The sequence below is a fragment of the Schistocerca piceifrons genome, chromosome 8 (genome assembly GCF_021461385.2).
Source record: "Schistocerca piceifrons isolate TAMUIC-IGC-003096 chromosome 8, iqSchPice1.1, whole genome shotgun sequence".
In the NCBI taxonomy this organism is placed as follows: Eukaryota; Metazoa; Arthropoda; class Insecta; order Orthoptera; family Acrididae; genus Schistocerca; species Schistocerca piceifrons.
The window spans coordinates 409,738,770-409,764,774 of NC_060145.1; the positions used below are offsets into that span (position 1 = coordinate 409,738,770).

Sequence of the window (26,005 nt, forward strand, 5' to 3'; positions counted from 1 at the left end):
TATGTTTATCTGACCATATTTTGATTTTAGCAGGTGTTCCTGCACCCACCTGCATATTTTAATTGACTAATTATCTTAAAAACAATTCTCAGAGTGCAAAATGACGCAGTGAATGAGAGTTGCTCTAGAGGCCTAATATGCCATCATCCTCTAAACTACATTACACTACAAAATATTTATCCGCAACCAAGGATAATATTAACAGAATATAAAGTCCACTATAGTTGCGAGAAAGTTCGTGTTTATTGCACGACCGGTTTCGAAGCCTCAGGTTTCATCTTCAGGTACCACCAAATAATTATGGAAACATAACTGTGGGCCGGACGGGCCAGTCAGTCACGGAGGAACAAAACAATGTCAAACAATGGAGTGGGAGAGCAGGACCATCAACCTCAGCGCCTGCTTCGACAGCACTAGTGCTGTCCTGCACTATCATGCGTCTGTTTGATGTGACTGAATGACCTCACCGCCACACATTTATGTTTTCATATTTATTTAGTGGCACGTGAAGATGATACCTCAGGCTTCGAAACCGGTCGTGCAATAAATAAGAATTTGCCTGCAACTGAAGCGGATTTTTCACACTATTAATGTGTTACAGTAGACTGTAGAATGGAACGAACAGTTAAATAAGTGCAGAATATGAACTGGAGTAGACTAGAGAAAGACGCCAGTAACGAGGAGCTACAGAAATAAGAAAACTAATATAAGCATTGGTGACCGCGAAGTAGGCGAAGAAATAAAAATAAAAATACAGCAAATAAAACTAAAACAAGAAATGACGGGAGAAGCAAGGACAACGTAAAAAGAAGACCAGCAAAGGCAAAGAGGGCATTCCTGGGCGGGAGAATTATATTTGTGTCAGATATCAGCCACAATTTGAGGCAGAAATTTTGTGAGATTGTACGTTCCAAGTACAGAATTGTGTGGCAGTGAATCGTAGACGTCAGGAAAACTGGGAAGAAAGAGAATCGAGGAGTTAGAGATGCTGTGCTCCAGATGGGTGTTGAAAATTAGATGGGCTGACGAACTACGAAATGAAGAGGTTCACTACACAACCAGTGAGGAAATAAAACGTGGAATTAACTCACAAGAATTAGGGGCAGCATGACAATCAATGCTTGCACGACGCGACTGTGGCGGCCGCCACGCGACCGCGGGTCACGTTTCAGATGGTCCACTGCCGAGCTGACGAGATATACTGGCCGTGCAATGAATTGTGACGTCACACTAGTCGACTTGTCCACCACACTTCGTAAACGCACAGCTCCGTGCAGGGTTGAAAAGGTATCCAATAAGGGTCTTAATTTTGTCGTGTGCTATCGAGAACGTGTATGCATTTAAACACGCACTCAAGAATTATTAAACTCGTCTGAAATAACGACTCCTTCCTCTCCGGAGACGGCTGCTGGCACTCGTAAAACCTGTAGTGTCAGATGCAGTGACGCACGTGCCACAAACTGTTCTTAGCCAGACGTTCTTAGCGCAGGCACAGTGCTGGCGAGTTGAACAGCTCATACGTGGCCCACGCACATAGCTGCCTCCACTGTAACAGCAACGCCAGGCCAGCATACGTACATCAAATAGCTACACGACGGTACCACGCCAATCATGCTGTGCAATGCCGCAGTAGGCTCATCGACAGCGGGCATAGTCCTTCGCCGAAAGGGGCTTTATAAGTGCATTCAGCTGTTCATTCCTGCCGCCCCCCCTCCCCCCCACCCCCAAATTCTATAAGTCCCTCCAGATCCTCGAGCGCCATGCATTCCGCCTCGCCTTCTGCATACGCCTCCTGTCGCCAGCGCCGATGCTCTACGACCTGATTCCTTTCTCCGATCTGCTCCTAATCCTCGAACATATCCGCGTCCTCTACACCTCCCGCCGCCTTGATCCCCCTCATCCATTGGGTGCTCCTCTCCTCTGCAACCCCCGCCCTCTGCCGCGCCTTCACCGTTGTGTCCACCCTACCCTCCACCTCTACACCTTTTATCTCCTTTCCCAAGGTGGCTTCCATCGACTCTGCCACCCAGATGATGCCCCTCTATTTATCCCTCCTATCAGCTCTGATCCTCACCTCCCCCACCCTTCCTCTGTCCTTTTTCTGGGCTCCCTCTCCCCCCCCACCGTCCATCCTGTTTTTTCTCCACCTACCCTCTGGCTCATTTCTCCCCCCCCCCCCCTGAGTCCTATTGCATTCCCCTCTCTGCCCTACCCCATCTTCTGAGTGCTCTACCTCCATCGGTTCCCCCCCCCCCACTTCATTTCCTCTCCTCCCCCTTTTTCTTTCCCCTCATCTGTCCAGATTTCCCTCCCCCTCATTTGCTGTTGGCTGTGATGTGTCAACGTCATGTCAACTTTTTAGTGCAGGGTTTCAAGTGAGTGTTAAGTGTTGTGCATCGTTTCCAAAGTGTTGCGAACGGAAATCATACTGTCGCTGGGTGTAATTTTTATATCTCTTGTGAACAGAAACCAGACTGTTGCCGTGTTTTTTTAATTGTCAGTCTATTATTTTATTTATTAGCATCGCCAACCCTTTGTTTTATGTTTTAATTTCCACAATTTTCCGCCATTTTACAATTTAAGTCACCGTTTTTATCGCCTGCTTTTATTGTTTCTTATCACCTTCTCATGTTTTAAAAATACTGTACGCTGAAATGCGGCGTACTAAGATGCCGCCAGCCCGCCCCCTTCGGGGGGAATCGAAACTGAATAAAGGGAAAAAAAAAATCATTCCTGCAGTTTCGACTTGAACTTCGCTGATACCACGATGCCACACCATTGGACCGCCATCATAAGGGTTTCGACCAGGTTCTACACCTACATCTACATGATTACTCTGCAATTCACATTTAAGTGCTTGGCAGAGGGTTCATCGAACCACAATCATACTATCTCTCTACCATTCCACTCCCGAACAGCGCACGGGAAAAACGAACACCTACACCTTTCTGTTCGAGCTCTGATTTCTCTTATTTCATTTTGATGATCATTCCTACCTATGTAGGTTATGCTCAACAAAATATTTTCGCATTCGGAAGAGAAAGTTGGTGACTGAAATTTCGTAAATAGATCTCGCCGCGACGAAAAACGTCTTTGCTTTAATGACTTCCATCCCAACTCGCGTATCATATCTGCCACACTCTCTCCCCTATTACGTAATAATACAAAACGAGCTGCCCTTTTTTGCACCCTTTCGATGTCCTCCGTCAATCCCACCTGGTAAGGTACCCACACCGTGCAGCAATATTCTAACAGAGGACGAACGATTGTAGTGTAAGCTGTCTCTTTAGTAGACTTTTTGCATCTTCTAAGTGTCCTGCCAATGAAACGCAACCTTTGGCTCGCCTTCCCCGCAATATTATCTATGTGGTCTTTCCAGCTGAAGTTTTTCGTAATTTTAACACCCAGGTACTTAGTTGAATTGACAGCCTTGAGAATTGTGCTATTTATCGAGTAATCGAAATCCAACGGGTTTCTTTTGGAACTCATGTGGATCACCTCACACTTTTCGTTATTTAGCGTCAACTGCCACCTGCCACACCATACAGCAATCTTTTCTAAATCGCTTTGCAACTGTTACTGGTCTTCGGATGACCTTACTAGACGGTAAATTACAGCATCATCTGCGAACAACCTAAGAGAACTGCTCAGATTGTCACCCAGGTCATTTATATAGATCAGGAACAGCAGAGGTCCCAGGACGCTTCCCTGGGGAACACCTGATATCACTTCAGTTTTACTCGATGATTTGCCGTCTATTACTAAGAACTGCGACCTTCTTGACAGGAAATCACGAATCCAGTCGCATAACTGAGACGATACCCCATAGGCCCGCAGCTTGATTAGAAGTCGCTTGTGAGGAACGGTGTCAAAAGCTTTCCGGAAATCTAGAAATACGGAATCAACTTGAGATCCCCTGTCGATAGCGGCCATGACTTCGTGCGAATAAAGAGCTAGCTGCGTAGCAGAAGAACGATGTTTTCTGAAACCATGCTGATTACGTATCAATAGATCGTTCCCTTCGAGGTGATTCATAATGTTTGAATATAATATATGCTCCAAAACCCTACTTCAAACCGACGTCAATGATATAGGTCTGTAGTTCGATGGATTACTCCTACTACCCTTCTTAAACACTGGTGCGACATGCGCAATTTTCCAATCTGTAGGTACAGATCTATCGGTGAGCGAGCGGTTGTATATGATTGCTAAGTAGGGAGCTATTGTATCAGCGTAATCTGAAAGGAACCTAATTGGTATACAATCTGAACCTGAAGACTTGCCCGTATCAAGCGATTTGAGGTTCTGGGACTGCGAAAGCGAATCTGCTTCACGACAATCCAACATCTGTGGCATCCATGTGCTCTGCTGATAGCCATCTCACTGGCTGCTCTACACTATTTCTCTGTTTTCGATTTTTCCCTTGTTGTGGAATAAACTCGTTGCCATCTCAAACCTACTGTTATTTGTTGTTCCTCATCCACGGACGCAACACAAGTGATACTCTGTGATGGAGAGGTTTGCACAAGAGAGGAAATCATCTTGGGCCACATGTCACAAGACTGACGACCAAAAAAACAAAGAGGAGGTACAGTAGCCCGTATGAGTAGTAACACTGACCTGTCCGGTGCGCGCGCAGTTGGCGAGGTACCCGCCGAAGAAGTACTGCAGGTCGGGGTTGTCTTCGGAGGGGCTGGCGAAGCGCGAGTTGACGAAGGCGGTGACCTCCGAGATGCCGGTGCCGGACATGAGCCCGTCGCGGAAGAGCAGGTACTCCATGGCGGTGGCCCAGTTGAGCGCCTGCGTGTCCGTGTCGTTGATGAAAAAGTTGACGAAGAAGGCGACGTGGTTGTGCAGGTTGCGGCCAACGCCCGGCAGGTGGTGCACCGGCTGGACGCCCACGGCGCGCAGCTCCTCCGCCGGGCCCACGCCCGACAGCAGCAGCAGCTGCGGCGAGTTGACCGCGCCACCGCACAGGATCACCTGCCCAACAGCACCTACCTAAGTACTACCTTCACTATCCGGCGCGTACCACATACGAGGATATCAACGCAACACGGACAAACTCCACCACTGGTGATGCACTCTTCGGCCCTCCGTTCCTGACGAAATGCTATTATTGGGAGAAAGCTTCATTTGTCTGATTACTGGAGAAGAATTTCCTTTAAGTTTCTCATTCCTAGACTATGTGTACCAGACAGTGTGCGCCAGACTGTGTGTGCCATGTGCTTCCTCAGGGTCTCGTGGAATGAGTTCAGATAACTGTTTACATATGAAGTCTTCACGGGTTGTCAGCCGAGTAGCATCGTCGTCACGTAGCAACCTTTCGATGGAATGCGTCTCCATCATCTTCAGGCGAAGGTATATCGTCGGTGGCGGGCTTATATCCAGCAGAGATATAAGCCTGCAACCGACGATATCCCAACACTTCGCCTGAAGATGATGGAGACGCATTCCATCGAAAGGTTGCTACGAGACGACGATGCTACTCGGCTGACAACCCGCGAAGATTTCATATATGAAATTCGCCGAGAAAGCCTGCACTCGCATATAACTCTTCTGTTAATAGGAACGATAGGAACGTTAATCACATGTGCCTCGTTTGTGGTATGGAAGGGTTATTCTGAGATACGTATTTTAGTAAGGATGGTAGTAGGAAATGGCGGTCTTAAATTCTTAGGAAGAAGTCGTGGAGACGGGAGCTGCTGACGGCTCGTCCTACAATGACAGTGAGGCAAGATAGGGCCCTTATGAGATAATGAGCGACATACTGAACGAAACTTCACGAATTTCTGTAGTATTAACTGACGTATATGCATAATCAAATGTTCACCTTCCATTGCTGATGGCAGATCGGAAGATGCACCTTCGGCTAGGAAAACGTCAGAGAAATCGTTGAACGAGCGTCAGCCGACATTCCCAAGACAAAAGTCAATAGGTAATACGACGAAAACGGCCACGAAAGCCTCAAAAATATTTTGATATGCTGTCTGGCATTTCTTTTTCCATTGTAACTTCCACCATTTCTGGAGTGTATGTTCGCTGTATAGTTTTTACAGAGAGTAGAATAATATATAAGTGTTTATTCGAAACATGCAATTTGCGTGTAATATCTATTTCAACGTTCGTTTTTAACAAAACAATTAATAATGCTAGCGAATGGATAATATTAAACCTGGAAGAGCGTACTTGTTAAAGGACACTGTGATTGAGCCTGCGGTATATAAAACCCCAGTATCTATTAACTTTTAAAAACTACAGTTTTCCTGCACTTCAACAATAGTTTAAGGAAAGTTTAACCACTTTATTCTCATTTTTACAAGAAAATAAATTTAATTTAAGGAAATAGAAATGAGCTGTGGGCGTCATTGGCCGGGCGGTGCCTTAAGGGGCAGCTCCGGCCGCCTTGGTGCAGATCTTATTACATTCGACGCCACATTGGGCGACCTGCGCGACGGATGGGGATGAAATTATGATGAAGACAACACAACACCCAGCCCTGAACGGAGAAAATCCCCGACCCAGCGGGGAATCGAACCCGGGCCCGTAGGATGGCAATCCGTCGTGCTGATCACCTTTTTTCCGTTGTTGATCATTGTGTTTGGTCGTTGCGGACGTCACATCACCCCGCTCAACTTCGTTTGTTGATCCTTCCACTCAGTTTTTTATTAGAGAGGCCAACCGGCTCTCTGACCGAACACGCTGAGGTAGCGTGGCGCCACCACTCAGCTATCGGGGCGGACAATTTAAGGATGAACAGATACATACAAGCAAAATTTTTCAGCTTCTTGGTTACGAAGGATTAAAACTATAGAACCAATTTAATCGATAATGGCGATAATAATCATCCAGTTAAATTTATTAATAAAACAAAGAAGTTACAGATTGGCCTTAGCCAGATAGTTTCTTACTACTGTGTTTGGCTGTATGCACTGGTAGTATATCTGTACTCTGTGTTCATCACAGCTGCTTCTGTCACATGAAGTGCTGGTGTTCTTTGGTTTTTTTTATTACCATTTTTGCTGGCGCAGGAGTTGCGTCTTCTTGGCATGGTTTTTCTGCTGTCATCCTGCGTGTCGGAAACGCACACCTGATCACGGAACATGCAATTGGGTGCAGCCAACTCCTTACCAACTATCGATCAACAACATATTGGCTTCTCAGGGCAGCGCTACCAATCTAGCTTACATGCTGTCCGTCATTTGCTGCAGTTAAAAATACGTGTAATTAAGAAAGGAAATGTGGCTGGGGTGCAGTAGACCCCAGCGTCTGTCCCCAGGGTTAACTACCGCGCAATTTTACCCACTCTCAACGCGTGAACTTGCGCCGTACTACGCGACTGCGGCATGAATGTCGATGTGTTAATATACCTCAAGAACGAAATACATAGCAGTACGTGGTGGTATAAAGATAAACTTCGTAAGGTTATCATTACCTGAGATATAGAGTATTTTCGCGAACACAAAATTTTATACGAAAATAACGTAAAGCTGCGTTGTACAGCTGTTAATGCGAGAACAACTACCCAACTGTAGCAAAAGAGACCCAGTCACAACAGCTGTTTCGTTCCTATGAAAATAGACAAACGCTATTATTATTAAAAACCAAGATATAGTTTTGTTTTTGTAAAGTGTCCGCCTTGAACAAAACACAACTTTTCATCTTTTCTTTTATCTGCCAGACATGTTTCACTGAAGTTTCGGCATCATTAGAGGGATTTTTTATCTTTCTTCTTACCGGGGGTGACTTGGATATTTTAATAACGTAAAATACACACAGGAGTGAAATGAGGACGGAGACTTTCATCACGACAGAGCGTCGCCTTCGCTCAACCTCTTATCCGCAGTTTGACGTAAGGGGCATTGTACATACCACGTATCGCGGTGGCATCATGAGTCGTGACATTGATGGACTGGCAGTGCCTTCAACCGAGAGCTTTTTATGTTCTCTCCGGCGTCACTGGTGCCGCTACACGCCGCCATAACGATGTAACAATTACTTAATGTGCAGTACGTATTTAGCACGCGAGTGTAAAGAAAGAATAAGGCATTTGATAATTATAGTATGTCGGCGAGAAGCGTTGTGATGCTTTAATTAGAAAGTTTTGTAAAGACATTATATATAGAGAAACCAATTAGGCTGCTATAACGTTTCCATTGAGCTCGTATAAGATCATTTCGAGCCCCATACTAATTTTCAAGTTATCTGCAAAACATTCTGAAACAAACATTTTTATGTACATTTTCGTGACTTGCAAATTATGTTACGATTTTGAATTATTTACATCCTTAGCACATGGTTCCTGCTGATTCTGTAGAAATGTTGTTATAGGGGGAGATGTATTAACCTTCAGTTTATGCAAGGACTGCGCACTCTTTTTGAGATGGTCTATTATTATTGTATTTGAAACCTTCTTTCGACAGCTTTTAACGATATAGTATAGTTACATTTCTGGATTGTTATTCTACGGGTTTGCAAGATGTTACTATCTTTGGAAATCTTTGTTCTCTTCATTGGTACTATGATTACGTCTCGGTTATCGGTCTGTGGATTTGCATGATTTCGTTATCTTTGTTTTGTTTACTTGTGTGTTATCTGTGGTTAATTTATTTACTCATGATCGATTTCGATGATTTCAATTACGTTGTCGATATAGTTTTCATGTTTTAATTCATTTTGTAAATTTAATATTTTGAAGTGATATTTGTGCGCATGAGTGTATATTTCTATTTGTACCAGAAGATTTAGTTTCGGGCCCTTCGATGCTATGTATTACATATCTATGGCGCGTCCTAATTAGTTTACACGGTGATTTTCCGTTCCCAACAAAATCTTGAATACACATAGTGAATTAAAACATAAAAACTACGTCGACAAATTTATTGAAACCATCGAAATCGATCACTGGTAAATAAATTAAGCAAACATAACAGCACCAGTAAACAAAACAAGGATGACAAAATCATATAAATCCACATATTAATAACCGAGACGTTATCATAGTACCAATAAACAGAAAAAAAGTTTATATCTACTCGCAAACCCATGAAATAAATCGGAGAAGTAACGATAATTCCAGTAAACAAAACAAAGATTGTAACAGTTGACAAATCAGTAGGAAGGAGAAATATACTGCTTGACTCCTCGTTGAAGGTATGTTCTCGAAACTTCAACAAAAGCCCGTACCGAGCCACTGAGCGTCTCTCCTGCAGAGTCTTCCACTGGAGTTTATCTATCATCTCTGTAACGATTTCGCGATTACTAAATGATCCTGTAACGAAGCGCGCTGCTCTCCGTTGGATCTTCTCTATCTCTTCTATCAACCCTACCTGGTACGGATTCCACACTGCTGAACAGTATTCACGAAGTGGGCGAACAAGCGTACGGTATCCTCCTTCCTTTGTTTTCGGATTGCATTTCCTTAGGATTCTTCCAATGAATCTCAGTCTGGCATCTGCAACAACATCGTGCAGTATATGCATAAAGGGAGGGTTAGTACAATCTCCACCTATAATAACATTTCGACAGCACCAGCAATAACGATGTGCTACGGATGTAAGTAATTCAGGATTGTAAAATAATTTGTAAGTCACAAAAATGTTTGTTTCAGGACTGAATTTTTTGCAAATAGCGTTAAAAAGACCATGGGGTTCGAAATGACCTCACAGCAATGAGAACAGCTCAACAAAAATTATAGCAGCGTAATTGGTTTTTCAATACATAATGTCCTTACAAGATATATACAATGCTGCAGACCACGAGAAATAGAAATGCGAGAGAGTTATTGAAACAGTGACAACTGTAATATAGTATAGCGTTCCTAAGAAAAAATACATGGAGTAATAGCTTTATTTTTACACTGTCTGTACTGAAATCTGCCTGAACTTCCCAATGTTGCAGTTGTGGGTGTCAACCTTTCAGTCACCTAGATGTTCCCCTACTAAGCGAAGGGCCTCAAGAAATGTCTTTAATAACACCAGAGAAGAAATTAATGGTACCAGTTTGGATTAACAACAACAGTCTTCACAAAACATATGAAGTACATATACCTGAACATTTCTGGTATCTCAAATGCAGATTTTTCAGCGCTCATTTAACTTTAGGACTCTGTATCTCAGAATGAACAAAAATGGACCTGTACCACTACTGAAATAAGACCTTCATATGATACAGGTAAAAGCATAGTAACGATCACAGAAGTACCAAGATGAATGAATCATTATGTTCTTGCTTCCTACGTTAGTTATTAGGGCCAGAGACGGACAGCGTATGTTGGTACGGAGGGAATGTGTCCAGGCGGCACTGACCTCGCTGCGGGCGAAGATGCGGTCTCGGCGGCCCGTGTCGCCGCGGATGACCTCGACGCCGTAGGCCTCTCGCGACGACTCGTTGATGAGGACCCTGGTGACGGTCGTGTTGAGCATGATGTGCAGGTTGGGCCTGTTGCGGTTGGGCCGCAGGAACGCCTTGGCCGTCGACAGCCGGCTGCCGTTGCGCGAGGTCGTCTGCGCAATGGCGAAGCCCGTGTGGAAGGCGCCGTTCAGGTCGCGAACCTGGAACCCCAGCTCGCGGCCAGCCTGCGAACACAAATTTTCGTTGTTCGTCAATTCATCCTAAGGTTATCTTTACAACCATAACACACCTGTCAACTTAAAAATTTAATGAACCTTCCTGGCAGTTTTAATCTGCCAGGAAGTTTCATATCAGCGCACACTCCGCGGCAGAGTGAAAATCTCATTCTGGAAACATCCCCCAGGCTGTGGTTAAGCCATGTCTCCGCAGTATCCTTTCTTTCAGGAGTGCTAGTTCTGCAAGGTTCGCAGGAGAGCTTCTGTAAAGTTTGGAAGGTAGGAGACGAGATACGGGCAGAAGTAAAGCTGTGAGGAGCGGCTGTGAGTCGTTCTCGGTAGCTCAGATGGTAGAGCACTTGCCCGCGAAAGGCAAAGGTCCCGAGTTCGAGTCTTGGTCGGGCACACAGTTTTAATCTGCCAGGAAGTTTCATATCAGCGGACACTCCGCTGCAGAGTGAAAATCTCATTCTGTTAAAAATTTAATAATTATAGGTTAATTAATTCATACATCAGGTGCATGTTAGTTATTTACTGCTCTAGTTTCGTAAGGTATTTTTACGCTCCGTGCACTGCCCATTTCTACACAGGTTTTTACAATCAGGTTAGCTCGTTGTGCCGTAAATGATACTACACTATTCATTCATCTCTCATACACATTTGCGTTGCACACGTCACGTTTATTAAAATTCACGGTAAATGATGACAGCCAAAACAGTTGCAGGGTAAAAATATTTTAAATTCTTGACCACGGTTTCGGTATATCTAAATATACCTTCATCAGAAATTACATCCTGCAAATGCAGATTCATAAAACAATTGTGCCAAAGGCGTCAATTGTTTTATGAATCTCCATTGCAGGATGTAATTTGTGTATTTTACTTCTGATGAAGGTATAATTAGATACACTGAAACCGTGGTCAGGAATTTTAATAAATCTTTACCCTGCAACTGTTTTGGCTGTCATCATTTACCGTGAAGAATTTCAACAGTTTCTGTTTCAGTCATGTTTAAAGTCCTGACTTATTAAAATTACCTGAAGTTCTTAGCTCGAAGTGAGCCACTGCGTTCAATGGATCGAAGTCAAGATTTCCTCCACAATGTTCGCCGTAGACTTGGATGAAATGGTGGGTTTACCAAGAATGTCCGTTCGAACACGGTTTCAATAGGCCGCAAGATTTTCAACCGTAATATTTCCATCCCTGCTACGCTAACCACATCATGTAAACACTCAATTCCTAAAATCATCACGACTGTGACGATAACTCTGTCTTGGAATTACTCTGTTCGTGTTTTCCCACTTATCTGTCTGGTAAAAATGTCGATGTCTCTCCATAAAGAAGAAAGATGCTGAACAACATTAAAGATTACATATCCATCACAGATTTTGGAGGTATACTGTAAAAAGTATGATGTTGAATGACAAAGGTACTTACTGCTAACGTTCGTTACACTTCTTGGGTCTCCATTCTTCTGTGGCTCAGTATCACACAGTCCGTGTTTGAAAACAGGGTCAAACGCCTGGTGTTCGATTCCCACACCGTATCAGGATATTTTCTGAGACTTATCGCTTCTTTCACTTCTAACAATGAATTATATGCGACGTAAATGAAATCTGCTAAAATTCACATTGATTCGGAGATCTCGTTAACTGGTAGGCCCCTCCATATAACTGACTGGAAAAGGCTAGGAAATATCACTTTCAATTGCACTATGAGCAGTAATACACTCCGATGTTCAAACAAACCTTTGGACTGACTACTACATTTATCAGATTTCGCTACCTAAATAATCCATTAACGTACATCGTGTACGGTATAATTTCCTTCTTTAACATGTTGGCTTTAATAATCCCCTCGGGCAAGTCATTTTTTAGTTTCATTCATTCGTGAAAAACTCTCTTTTGAGAGGATACAAAAATAAGAAATCTATTTTTGTAGAATCACGTCTGCACATTAGTAGGCATAAAGCGGAGCGAATTACGGGAGCAGTTGGCTAAATAAGCTGTTCGTGACGCGTATTTTTTATGCTATCATTGTCAAAGAAGCCTTTTTCAAAGTATTGTATGTGGTATGTGTCATACTAAACACATCCTTGATCCATCAGATATTGAAAACAATTTTAGTTCGGCTACCATAAAACTACCACTGTAAATAAAAACATAATTTAAATATTAACCTTATGGGCAGTCAAATATCTGATTAATACATATAAAGTGTAAAGATATACATTGTTGTTGCAGTTGTTGTCTTCAGTCCGAATGCTGGTTTGATGTACCTATCCACGCTCTCTACCCTCTGCATGTCTTGTCAACTATTGCAACCCTCATTCATCTGAACTTGCTTGCGGTATTCCATTCTCTGGTCTCCCCACATTTCCCTTCAGTACTACATTTGTGTTTCTTTGATATCTCAGAATGTGTCCTGTCAACCGATCCCGAATTATAGTCAAGTTGTGCGACAAACTGCTTTTTCCCACTCAGTACCTTCTCATTAGTTACACGATTTACCCACTTAATCTTCAGCATTCTTCTACAGCATCACATTTCAAATTTTTCTATTTTCTTCTTGTCTAAAATGTTCCTCGTACGCGGTTCACTTGCGTGCAAGGTTAAATGTCCACCCACATGTTGCCAGGTTTGTTTCGACAACGCTGCAGAACTTTCGCTGGGTAGCCCTTACACATCCTCCATGCCGTCTGGATCCCTCCACATACGATTTACACATTTTTGGAGCCCCGACGTCGAGTTGCTTTGGACGAAGAGGTGCATGCGTGGGTGGAATCATGGTTCCGTAGGCAATTCCAAACATTTTTCGGCGAAGGCATTGGCCGTTTTGTTTCACAGTAATACTTTAGCTCACATCAGTCAGTGAATCCAAAGATCGCAGTAGCGTGGCCCGATGTTTGGTGGCTCTCCAGGCGAGGAGATTTGACCGGCACAAACCTTGACAGAATCAGCGGGTGGAATCGGATGGAGCATTTACAGGGTGTGAGGCTGGTTTACCTTCGCTGTCTGAAGCTTGCAGAGCACAGACCTCATCCCGCGAAGATGGTGTTTTTGGTTGGCTGTGGTGCTGATGGGACTCTGGAAATTCGTTTATGCGAGAGTGTGGAGATCGGTAGAGCCATTTCGCTACCGGTTCATCAAATATTTTGATGAGATTCTTTCTGTAACTTTTGCGCCTCGTTTTGTAGTCGTAGTGCTGCGACTAGTTTCTCCTTCCCTGAAGGTCTGCTGCGTCTGTTGTTTAGGGGTGTTCATCCCGAAAGAACTGAAGTTTTACTTAATGGAAGCGACTCCGTTTCATCACAGACGTTGGCAGTACCTGTTTGTGAAGTATGTGGAAGTTGCGTGGTCTGTGTTACAGAGATAATGGAGGTATATTCATCAGAACTGCCTGTTTAAATTGGTCATGTTGCCGTGGACCATGTTGAGGGCTGAACTGTCTTTTTTCTTCCTTTTAAGCACAATGAAGTCTAACTTAATCAGATTGTCTTTCGGAGTAATCATTTTAGTTAAGCACTTGTAAAACATTTTAGTGGGGTGAGTCTAACTTAATCAGAGTGCCTTTTCACTGTAATTATTTTAATTATCTGTGAAACATTTTGGTGGGGTTGTTAGTTGACCCTCCCTGAGCTTTTCTATAGTAAATTCTGCTAAAACGATATGTACCGTTCCACTATAGTTATTATGGGCAGCCTATCAAACGAAGTTTGACATCTGAGATTCGGTTGCTTAGCTATTTGAAGTTTACGTTAGTAAGAGTTACCTGATCGTTGCTTATAGCTAGTGTCTTCTGCAAAACATGTTAGAAGTCAGTGAGTTTGAATTTTCCTCCATTTCAAAAGAATGTGCAATGATTGTCCTGCTGCATAATTAGTACAAGTTATTGTTTACCAGTTAATTTTGGGGGCACGTAAGTCTTAGTGGTTTTCTCCCAGTTGTCAAGCGCTTTGTTGCTTATCGCCATATTCGCTGATTGTGTAGATGTTTGTTCATTTAATTATGTTTGGCTCTAAATATGTGCCGCTCTTTGTAAGCAGTCCACTGTTACTATTTCCTAAGCTTAGTTCTTAGTGTGTTGTAGTTCACGTTGTACGGGACCCGCCCCATCCACCAGCACACCCGTGGGTGGCGAGTTCACACCGCCCATCCTATCCGTCGGGTTATCATGCCTGTCGCGGTGGTGAATTGTATCTTTATAACATCTCCTGGTTCTGAACTTATGTCACCAACGGACGTGACGCATTGCTTATGGTACTATTGTTGTTAACAAATCTGCGGCAATCATTTCAGATATTATATTTAAAAGTCAATTGAAAATTTTTGTAAATGTTATGGTTTCGATTATTAATATGCAGCTTGGCTGACTTTAGATACCTATCAATGTTTGATAAATTGCTTAGTTTCTTAATTTTTTTAAAAGATCTTTTGCTGACGTCAATTGCTGATCTAATTTTCTAGTTAATATTCGAGAAGCTGTTTAAGTTCTTACTTGTTATCAAAAGCTATTCTACAGATGTCATAAGTTGTTAACTTTTATTTAAATAAAAGATAGTGCATGTTGTCAACTGTGAATGCTGTTTTCTTGCCTCCTGGTCCAGACCTACCGCTCAACAGCGTGTTAAGCTGCTTTAGTGTACCTACGCCCGTTTCAATAATAAACATTTTCATCTTGGGGTTGAAGCTCTTTTTTTCATTGTTTGCTTTAACAATACGTATATACACTCCTGGAAATTGAAATAAGAACACCGTGAATTCATTGTCCCAGGAAGGGGAAACTTTATTGACACATTCCTGGGGTCAGATACATCACATGATCACACTGACAGAACCACAGGCACATAGACACAGGCAACAGAGCATGCACAATGTCGGCACTAGCACAGTGTATATCCACCTTTCGCAGCAATGCAGGCTGCTATTCTCCTATGGAGACGATCGTAGAGATGCTGGATGTAGTCTCGTGGAACGGCTTGCCATGCCATTTCCACCTGGCGCCTCAGTTGGACCAGCGTTCGTGCTGGACGTGCAGACCGCGTGAGACGACGCTTCATCCAGTCCCAAACATGCTCAATGGGGGACAGATCCGGAGATCTTGCTGGCCAGGGTAGTTGACTTACACCTTCTAGAGCACGTTGGGTGGCACGGGATACATGCGGACGTGCATTGTCCTGTTGGAACAGCAAGTTCCCTTGCCGGTCTAGGAATGGTAGAACGATGGGTTCGACGACGGTTTGGATGTACCGTGCACTATTCAGTGTCCCCTCGACGATCACCAGTGGTGTACGGCCAGTGTAGGAGATCGCTCCCCACACCATGATGCCGGGTGTTGGCCCTGTGTGCCTCGGTCGTATGCAGTCCTGATTGTGGCGCTCACCTGCACAGCGCCAAACACGCATACGACCATCATTGGCACCAAGGCAGAAGCGACTCTCATCGCTGAAGACGACACGTCTCCATTCGTCCCTCCATTCACGCCTGTCGCGACACGACTGGAGGCGGGCTGCACGATGTTGGGGCGTGAGTGGAAGACGGCCTAACGGTGTGCAGGACCGTAGCCCAGCTTCATGGAGACGGTTGCGAATGGTCCTCGCCGATACCCCAGGAGCAACAGTGTCCCTAATTTGCTGGGAAGTGGCGGTACGGTCCCCTACGGCACTGCGTAGGATCCTACGGTCTTGGCGTGCATCCGTGCGTCGCTGCGGTCCGGTCCCAGGTCGATGGGCACGTGCACCTTCCGCCGACCACTGGCGACAACATCGATGTACTGTTGAGACCTCACGCCCCACGTGTTGAGCAATTCGGCGGTACGTCCACCCGGCCTCCCGCATGCCCACTATACGCACTCGCTCAAAGTCCGTCAACTGCACATACGGTTCACGTCCACGCTGTCGCGGCATGCTACCAGTGTTAAAGACTGCGATGGAGCTCCGTATGCCACGGAAAACTGGCTGACACTGACGGCGTCGGTGCACAAATGCTGCGCAGCTAGCGCCATTCGACGGCCAACACCGCGGTTCCTGGTGTGTCCGCTGTGCCGTGCGTGTGATCATTGCTTGTACAGCCCTCTCGCAGTGTCCGGAGCAAGTATGGTGGGTCTGACACACCGGTGTCAATGTGTTCTTTTTTCCATTTCCAGGAGTGTATTTGGATAGGGTCCACCTTCAGCAAAACACAATTTTGTTTTGTAACCCAAACATGTTTCACTGCAGCTGCAGCATCTTCAGTGGGCTTTTATTTTTCAGCTGTTAGACATAAAGAGTGTTCTTCATTGTTTGTATACATGAACCTATTAGTTTTTAAATCGTAAATACAGATATTTAAAAAAAACACTTAAATTATGAATTGATACCTTTTTACCACATGGTGTGGTTTTTCTGATGTGGAACAAAACGGTCACTGCAGAAACACAACAAATCAGGAAAACCACACCATGTGGTAAAAAGGTATCAATTCATAATTTAAGTGTTTTTTTTCAAATATCTGTAATTACGATTTAAAAACTAATAGCTACATTGATACAGACAGCAAAGAACGCTCTTTATCTTTAACAGATGAAAAATAAAAGCCCACAGAAGATGATGCAACTACAGTGAAAGATGTTTGGGTTAAAAAACAAAATTGTGTTTTGCTAAAGGCGGACGATATCCAAAACCATACGTAAATAAACATTTTACTTACTTTTTTCCATGTGCCTCGTTTTCCTTTGATTCCCTTTATACCTCTAGGAAACATTTCCTAACAGTCAAATTTTTATCCGATGTTTAAAAAATTTCCCATCTTTCTGGCCATTGTTGCCCTACATTTAATATCCTCTCTAATTCAGCGATTATCAGTTAATTTGCTGCCCAAAGAGCAAAACTTACGTACAACTTTTAGGTCTCACTACCGAATCTAGTTCCCTCAGCGCTTCTGATTTAATTCGACTACATTCCATTACCGATAAGTTGAATCAAAAGCACGACTGGGTAACGCGGCGCATGGGTTAAAACACTGGAATCGCAAGTGCAGAAATCGGGACTTAATTTACCTTTAAAAAAGGAAGATCAGATTTTGAGGTCAAGTCGTCGACATTATAATTAGAGAAGCAACACAAGCCTGGAGTGGGGAACGAAATCGGAATTGCCGTTTCAAAGGAACCCTCACAGCATTTTCCTTAAATGATTTCGGGAGATCACGGGAAATCCAGCTCTGTGTCCCCTGGTGGCGATTTGAACTGACATCGTTCTGAATACGAGTCGTGACGTAACCCCAGTGCCACCTCGCTCGTAGTTCCATATCGGACCATCAAGATTAAGGTTTTCTGTGGTTTCCTTAAGTCTGTTAAGGACAAATCACGGACGTTTCTTGGAACGGGTCACGCCTTTCGGCACTTCCACAACTATATCTTGCAATCCGTCCAACTTCGTCGACGGGGTGCAAAGCCCTAGTCTACCTTCCTTCCTTATCTTGGTCTGTCGAATGCTGGCAGAACATTTTAAAAAGTAGGCAGAAGATCGCCGGTTACGACAGCCACTCTTCTTACTAGCGTACAAAAGAAGGTTCTGAAGAGTTTCTTTTTGGTTCCGGCCACATGTGATCGTATTTGATTTCAGGTCTTCTGTCTTCCTGATGACTACTAGGAATCTCCTTGCTTTCTTATGTTCCGACATCTGTGGCGTTGAAACTCATTTCTGAGCGAGAAGCACTTTTGACATTTCGAAGAAGTCTCTTTTTCTATGAGTGGAATATTAATCTTGAAACGTTTTTGACAGGCTGAAACTGAGGAATGGGTCGGGACTCGAACTTAGCTCCTTGCCCTTCGAACGGAATTTTTTTAGCGAGTTACTCGTCCGGGCAGGACATTATAGGTCGTTACAGTGTCGGCTGTTTTAATCCATCAACAGAGAGCTTGTCTACATTTAGTGGAACCTTGGAGGCATCCTGATTTTCTGTTATCGTTGTTTTAATGTACATGCAAGCTCCATTATCGTTCAGCGTACGCAAATGAATGCTGCTACCAAATATTAATAATCACAAGTTATTAATAGATAAGCGTTTCTTACTTGTAAAATGTACTACCATCTTGAGAATGGGCGCTGATGATCACGTTATTAAGCGCCCAACAATTTTGAACCGATCCACCCATGGACATCAATGTTTGATTCATGCCATATAACCATTCAGGCAACAGCCCTATTTTCTGTATATGAAAATTTCAGTTCCATGTTTCTACTTCTTTGTAGCTATTCTCTGTCTGGTACATCAGTTGCAATGCTGGGAACAGTTAAATGAAAGACGTTACATGGACTTGTTTTCCCAACCAATTTCTGTTCTCTCAGCCATTACAAATGTATGTCGTGATGATTTCATAGCAATATCATAACCGAATATCTGTATCATTTCCGTCGAACTGAGCTGGCGTTCAAGATTAACCAACTTTGTTCCTAATTTTTGTCAGGCAGTGTCTAGCAGCATTTTTTTCTGTTTTAGAAAGCCATATCAACGGATATGGTCGAAGCAGGGGCATAATGAATGTGGACTGGCAATTCCAAGAAAAGAAGAGAAATTTGTCAACATTTAGTATAGATTTAACGATCAGGAAGTCTTTTCTGAAAGTATTTGTATGAACCGTAGCCATGTATGGAAGTAAAACATGGACGATAAAAAGTTTAGACAAGAAAAGAATAGAAGATTTTCAAATGTGGTGGTACGGAAGAATGCTAAAGATTAGGTGGGTAGATCACGAAGCCAATGAGGAGTTACTGAATAAAATTGGGGAGCAGAGAAATCTGTGGCACAATATGACTACAAGAAGGAATTGGTCATAGGACACATTCTGAAGCATCAAGGGATCATCAGCTTAGCACTGGAGGAAAGCGCGGAGGTTAAAAATCGTAGACGAACACCAAGAGATGAACGCAGTACGTAGATTCATAGGGATGTAGGCTGCAGTAGTTACTCGGAAATGAAGAGGCTTGCGCAGGATAGAGTTGCATGGAGAGCTGCATCGAACCAGTCTTTGAACTGAAGACAACAACACTGACGTATGCATTGTCGGTTGTCACCAAGTCAGTGTTATCTGATGCATGATATCTATGAAGCTGGATTTTCATTAGTGATGAGTATTCCAGTTATAGACAATTTAATTCAAAGAAGCTCGAGAACACTTTAATGAACTACCTGCACCACCTGAGGATTACGGGTCCCATTCGCAATGTTTTTCTAGCTTCTTATATTGGATTACTATGCCTTAGTCTTTTTATGTGTCAAATATAGAAGAGTTTATAATTTCCGCAGTGGCAACCTTCCGTCAACTAGTATCGTTCCTTACTTGCGACGGAGTCTCTTCTGGAAAGACGCCAGTGCCTATATTTCTTAGGTTAGAAAGGGGAAGCTTGTCCACTGGCTGCGGAAAGGAAACAACCGCAGGCACAACTGGAGGAAAGAATCGATCTGAGGTTGGCGTTTTTATGAAAGCAGAAGTGGGAAGTAGTCATCCATTCGTGACGCTCTAGGCTCTGTTGGTGCAGGAAGTGTCTGCAAAGTACCGCAGGAATGAATTTAATACCGTATGCCACTATGCTATAAAATCTGACCGGAATCACTGTGAGCGTTGTGTGTACAAATACGAATGTCTCCAAACAACGCATTCCCTTTCCCGACACGGGGTGGACTATGTTTTAAACAGAATTACCTATGACATAGTTTTGAAGGAAGTCGGTTTCGCGCAAATCGCTTACGATTTCTTGAGGTAGCAATTGTTTATCTCTATTCTGAATAAAAAATATATACAATGCTAAGATTAAATATTGCTGCCTCGAACTACAGCTTCGCAGTTCTGAGAAATGAAGAAAAGATAAAGATCTTTGTAGACCATTCCGCTGTTCAGGACTGAATCGTAATAAACGACAAAAAATAAGAAAAAAGAGTTCGGGCACTTCGCTCACAAAAAGTTTTATGAACTTACGTATACCATCACTCAGTCGAAGAACCGTATTTTAACTGTTCACATGAAGCCGATATAATTTCGTGCATCTCGTCACTTATCGCAGAGATCATGTTAATAGACATCTAAAATGACATAAGAAGGTAAGAAGCAGGACCAGGACATGGAGTTCTGCATAAGCTATCTAGGTGACCATTACTCTGTCACAGTAAGCTTCCTGAACTCACAAATTTTCATTCACTCTCGATGATTTCACCCGAATTTCCGAACATTTATGCGCAGAGGGAAAGGCACCAACGCAGGTAACGGTAGAGGAGAATCAGGACCTTAAATTTCATGAGAGAACCACAGAGTGACAAGAGAATTTGTCACTTCAGGAGATGTGAATGTAAAGTCTGTTGTAGAAACGAATAAATACTATCCGTCTCTCGAAGCTGATATTTATTGTTGTTTCCGACCAACAACATTTCATCTACGAGGGTTGGAGCTTTAATAGTGGCAACTATTTATTTACAGTTCGTACAAAATAGATACCTGTTTCAAAGTTTTACTGACCTTCAGAGTAGTCACCAGCATTGTGTACAACCCGTTGCCAGCGATGTGGAAGTCGTAGGATACTCTTAGCAGTGCCGGTTGTGTTGACAGTTCGAGAGGCGCGGTCTATTGCCCGACGAATTTGTAGCAGTTCTGAAGCAAATGCCGTGAAGTGTTTCCTTCAATTGAGAGATCGAGATGAACTTACGAGGGCTTAAGTCAGGGGAGTGCAGTAGGTGGTATAGCACTTAGTAGCCCCATCAATCAAACAAATCAGTAACATTTGCCTTTCGCGGGCAAGCGCTCTACCGACTGAGCTACCCTAGCACGACTCACGCCCTGTCCTCACAGCTTTAATTGCGCCAGTTAGCGTGAGCAGCTGCGAAACGAGAGGACCTTGGTTCAAGTATTCCCTCGAGTGAAAAGTTTACTTTCTTTATTTTCGCAAAGTTATGGTCTGTCCGTTCGTTCATTGACATCTCTGTTCACTGTAATAAGTTTAGTGTCTAAGTTTTGCGACGGCACCGCAAAACCGTGCGATTAGTAGACGAAAGGACGTGCCTCTCCAATGGGAACCGAAAACATTTGATCGCAAGGTCATAGGTCAACCGATTCCTCCACAGGAAAACACATCTGATATATTCTATACGACACTGGTGACGGCATGTGCGTCACATGACAGGAATATGTTGTCGACCCACCTAACTTGTACACTTGGTGAATGGGTAAAAAGATTCTTCTACCTTGCCCGATTTAGGTTTTCTTGTGGATGTGATAATCACTCCCAAAAAAGTGATGAAAACATAAGAGTTTGTCACATAAACTGCAACAAATGAGTGCAACAGTTTCAAAGTCGTGTGTTTCGATGTTTGTTTAGGTGTAGCGTCCCCATACTACGGCGCAGTTACCTCGCATAGGACGGACTGACGGACAGATAATAATTGTCTGAAAATAAAAAATCAAACTTTTCACTCGAGGGAAGACTTGAACCAAGGTCCTCTCGTTTCGCAGCTGCTCACGCTAACCACGGGACCAGAGCGCTCCTAACCGGACATTATCCTATTTGTTTTATATCATGCTCATGGACTACTCAGTTTGTATATTTTGCTTAATTTTTTCATAGTTCCACCCAACTTCTTCCTGTTTTCTCGTTTGATCTGTGTTCAGTTTTTCAAGGCCTATCCACAGTGCCAACTTATAACTAAATCTGAGGGGGGTGCGATGGGGAGGTTCCCTTGTCAGTCTTATGCACGTCGTGTGAAACTAGTGGGATTTCGTTTTTACGACAGTCAAAGATTCGCATGAGTTCCAACAGGCCTCGCCGTTTTGAGGAAGGCATTCATTGACGAGAGAAAGGAAAGTCTAAAAATGGAGATTGTAAGCTCTTTCTGATTCAAAATTGAAAAAAAAAACACATATTTCAGTGCCTGCCATGAAACAAATTTTCGTGTGAGACATTGGATCTACATTTCAAGCGTTATGGGGGCTAGATCACAATTGGTCCATATTATAATTCCGCTCTACGATGAAATGCACGTTTTAAGCAAGTTCTCTGACACCCTACACCATTGCGCCGAATTACGTTTCGAACCTGGTCTCTTGGCTTACTTGAACAATACTCATGTCAGCTGAGTGATCCGGGATAAGTCTGATGACCCGAACTTGCAAGGAGGCAAGCTCTTTGTTCGAGAATGAAGCACTGCTTGTCGACAAAGGCAATTAATTTGTCACGTTATTTCCCGTAGAATATGACTTAGATAGATTGATCATTTCCTTGATCAGTCATTATACTGTCATTTAAATACTGACGCTAGTGATAAGGAATTGTGATTTTTTTTTTTTTGCCCTCTTCAATACTAAGAAGATGTATGCGAATATAATGGATGCACATACGATCCCTTTCTCTGTAACTCTCTAATTTATACAGACTGCAAACGATAGTTATTTTCTATTAGTGATATTCTGTAAGAGAGTGACTTGCAAGAGTAAGATTTGTGAACTAGGTTCTCCTATCACCTGTATTCTGTGTAATTCGTTACTGCATTTGTGTATCGCTGATTCTATGTTGTTACAACTTGGTATCTATTGTTTGATTGGTTTAAAGTGGGGTTTATATTCTCTGCACCGTTTACATGCCTTGTTTTTGTTTCGTGTTATGCCATATCCCTCCAGTTGACATAGAATTACGCAAATTCAGAGCAACATAAGCGAGGAGTACTCCTTCTTTGAGTTCTCCAACGATACACTATTTTTCAGTTTGATGTAGGTAATAGTGGGTACCATTTATCTCTTAAATTTACATCTTAATGCATATCTTTGTAGCTAAGACCACTTGTTAAGCATACCTTATTACATCTGTGGGGAAAATGCTTAGTGTTTCCGCACTAACCCACAAGTACTGGTAAGGTGAGTAATCAGAGGTGATTAATAGATACAGGTCTCCTATTAGGTAATGTTTCATTCGTGCCATTCACACATGCAGGCAACTGACAAGACACACGACTATCTGCATACGAAAATTTCATTTCTGTTTCGCCTTCTTCCTACCATTTTCTAGTCGGGTTCATCAGTTATAGGATCGAGAACAGTTAAAAAAAATGTAGCTTGTATTTTCTTTCTCAACAAGTCTATGTAACCTGATGTAATATTTCTGTTATTTTTCCAGATGTATTGTTATTATTTCATAGCAACGTTATGGCCGAACTTCTATTTTTGGCAAAATGAGATGGCGTTTAATTTCTCGGTACTGCTTTATCGCAGGAAGGCTATCCAACTTGCTTCCGTCATTTTATGGGTCAGTGTCTCGCCCCATTTGCAATTAATCCTAGCTTGCAATTCATCCAGAGCGAACATCTCGCACCCCTCGCCTGATTAGAACTGTAGGGGCGGCGTTTTCTCACGAAAGGAGAAGGTCTGTGATCGAGCACCGATTCGGCACATTATTTTAATCTGGATACAGAAAACGCAGAATTATACAGCAGTGTTGTAGTCCGCCGTGTAACAGACGTTTCAGTATTGCGATATAACTGAATAACGTAGTGGCAGTATTGCAAAGCAGGTTTCTGGGAAGATCGTGGTCCTATTTCAAATGGTTCAAATGGCTCTGAGCACTTTGGGACTTAACATCTGAGGTCATCAGTCCCCTAGAACTTAGAACTGCTAACCTAAGGACATCACACACATCTATGCCCGAGGCAGGATTCGAACCTGCTACCGTAGCAGTCGCGCGGTTCCGGACTGAAGCGCCTAGAACCGCTCGGCCAGCGGGTCCTATTTCCCTCCTGTCTAATTTCATTATCCACACCGTCCCCACATCACTGTAAAGGTGTACGGTATGCACTCATCTGACGTCATCTCATCTAATGCTGCTGATCGCATGACAGTTCCATCATTGGTAATTTCTGTGGCCTACTCCCGTTACCTCGACTTGCGTCTGAGTGGGAAAAGAAACGTCACTAGTTTCATAATCCGGAATTTAGCAGAGAAAGGTTAAGCACGGTTAGTTCAGCCCTCCTGTCAGTCAACCTTCATGCTCCACTAAATGTAATTGGGTGCACTATTTCTTGTTTTATTGCATGTCAGAAGGCAACAGAGGTGACCATTCAGACTATTAGCCGACGTGTTGAAACAGTCATTCTTTGCATTACTCGTTCCCAGCCAATCAGTGTAGAAACTTTCTCTGTACTGCCACTGTTTGTTTTTCTTTTAGTGGACGCATTAGCAACGGCCACCGCAACCGCAGTGACGCAAAACCGTTACCGAGCAGTACTGTTAAATTTAACGACGACTTGTGAGGCTTCTCAGAATGCAGCATCTCTCTGTTGATGTTAAACACCTTTCGGATACGGGTCAAATTTCAAGATCCTACACTGGAAACTTTTATGTTATTGCTTGACGCAAAGAATAAAGAAGAAAGCACTTTCCTGAAAGATGTTGGTGTCACGTTACAAGGCAGTCAGAAGCCTATATGCATTTCACGAAAAGGAAAATCATCCTGATACAGTGCCCCTGCAACAGCTTATCAAATTGGGAGAAGTCTAAGTCATGTTCACCAAATAAATGAGTTCCTCAACCCGCACTTACCCTTCGTCACACTATATAATGAAGTTAATACCACTGTTGCTACAACGGGACCAGTAAAAATGCCGCACCAGTAGAGGGCAGAAATGCATTTTGTCGATTTCGATGGACTTCGGAAACTGGAACTTTGGAAATTTGTGGTAAGTTCTATGGGACCAAACTGCTAAGGTCATCGGTCCCTAGGCTTACACACTACTTAATCTAACTTAAAACACTAAGGACATCACAAACACCCATGCCCAAGGGAGGACTCAAACCTCCGACGGAGGTGGCCGCGCGAACCGCGGCATGGCGGCCCAGACCTCGCGACAATGATGAATTTCGGCTCAGCACTTGAGAGCAACTCCAAACTAACTACTGTGAAATAGTTTAGATCACTATAATTCCTTTTCGTTTCTTAGGGAAAACTATGTCAAAGGATAACACACGAACTAAATTTCTACCATTCGGGACATATGACTTTAAAATAATGAAATTTATGCATATTACGTCCTCAATTACGTAGCCGTAAATGTTACCGTAGACAAGGAAGAAAAAGTGCTCAGCCGATGTGGCTGCGGACTATACGTGTTTGATTCTCGTTGCAGGCCGTATATTTTTCTGGCTTTTCTCGCAAAATATAATGTTCTCTTTTAAGGAATGTGAAAATAAAAAGCTGACCAAAAATGTTACGCAGTTATCGTCGAAATCTGTCTCTCTTTCCGTCTCTTTAACTACAATACTTTTATTGGCAGTCATGTGAGACGTTATCGCACTGTAAATATTAACTAATATTTGAGTGCACACGTATATGGAAGAAAAGAATTTCCTTAGGAAAATTGCCACAGATCACACCAAACGGCACAGACTGCGTGTAAAGCATGTACACACTGGATTATTGTAGTTAAAGTA

General features: G+C 43.2%; 1 protein-coding gene across 2 annotated transcripts in view; it reads right to left on the minus strand.

The window, feature by feature from the left end:
• LOC124711211 (glucose dehydrogenase [FAD, quinone]) overlaps positions 1 to 26,005 on the minus strand; it is a 476,275-nt gene that overhangs the window by 13,822 nt on the left and 436,448 nt on the right. For both annotated transcript variants that reach the window (XM_047241158.1, XM_047241159.1), the window contains 2 exons: positions 10,308 to 10,577; positions 4,621 to 4,983 (listed from right to left, as the gene is read on the minus strand). In XM_047241158.1, the coding sequence (XP_047097114.1) occupies positions 4,621 to 4,983; positions 10,308 to 10,577 (633 nt within the window). The remainder of the gene's footprint in view (positions 1 to 4,620; positions 4,984 to 10,307; positions 10,578 to 26,005) is intronic.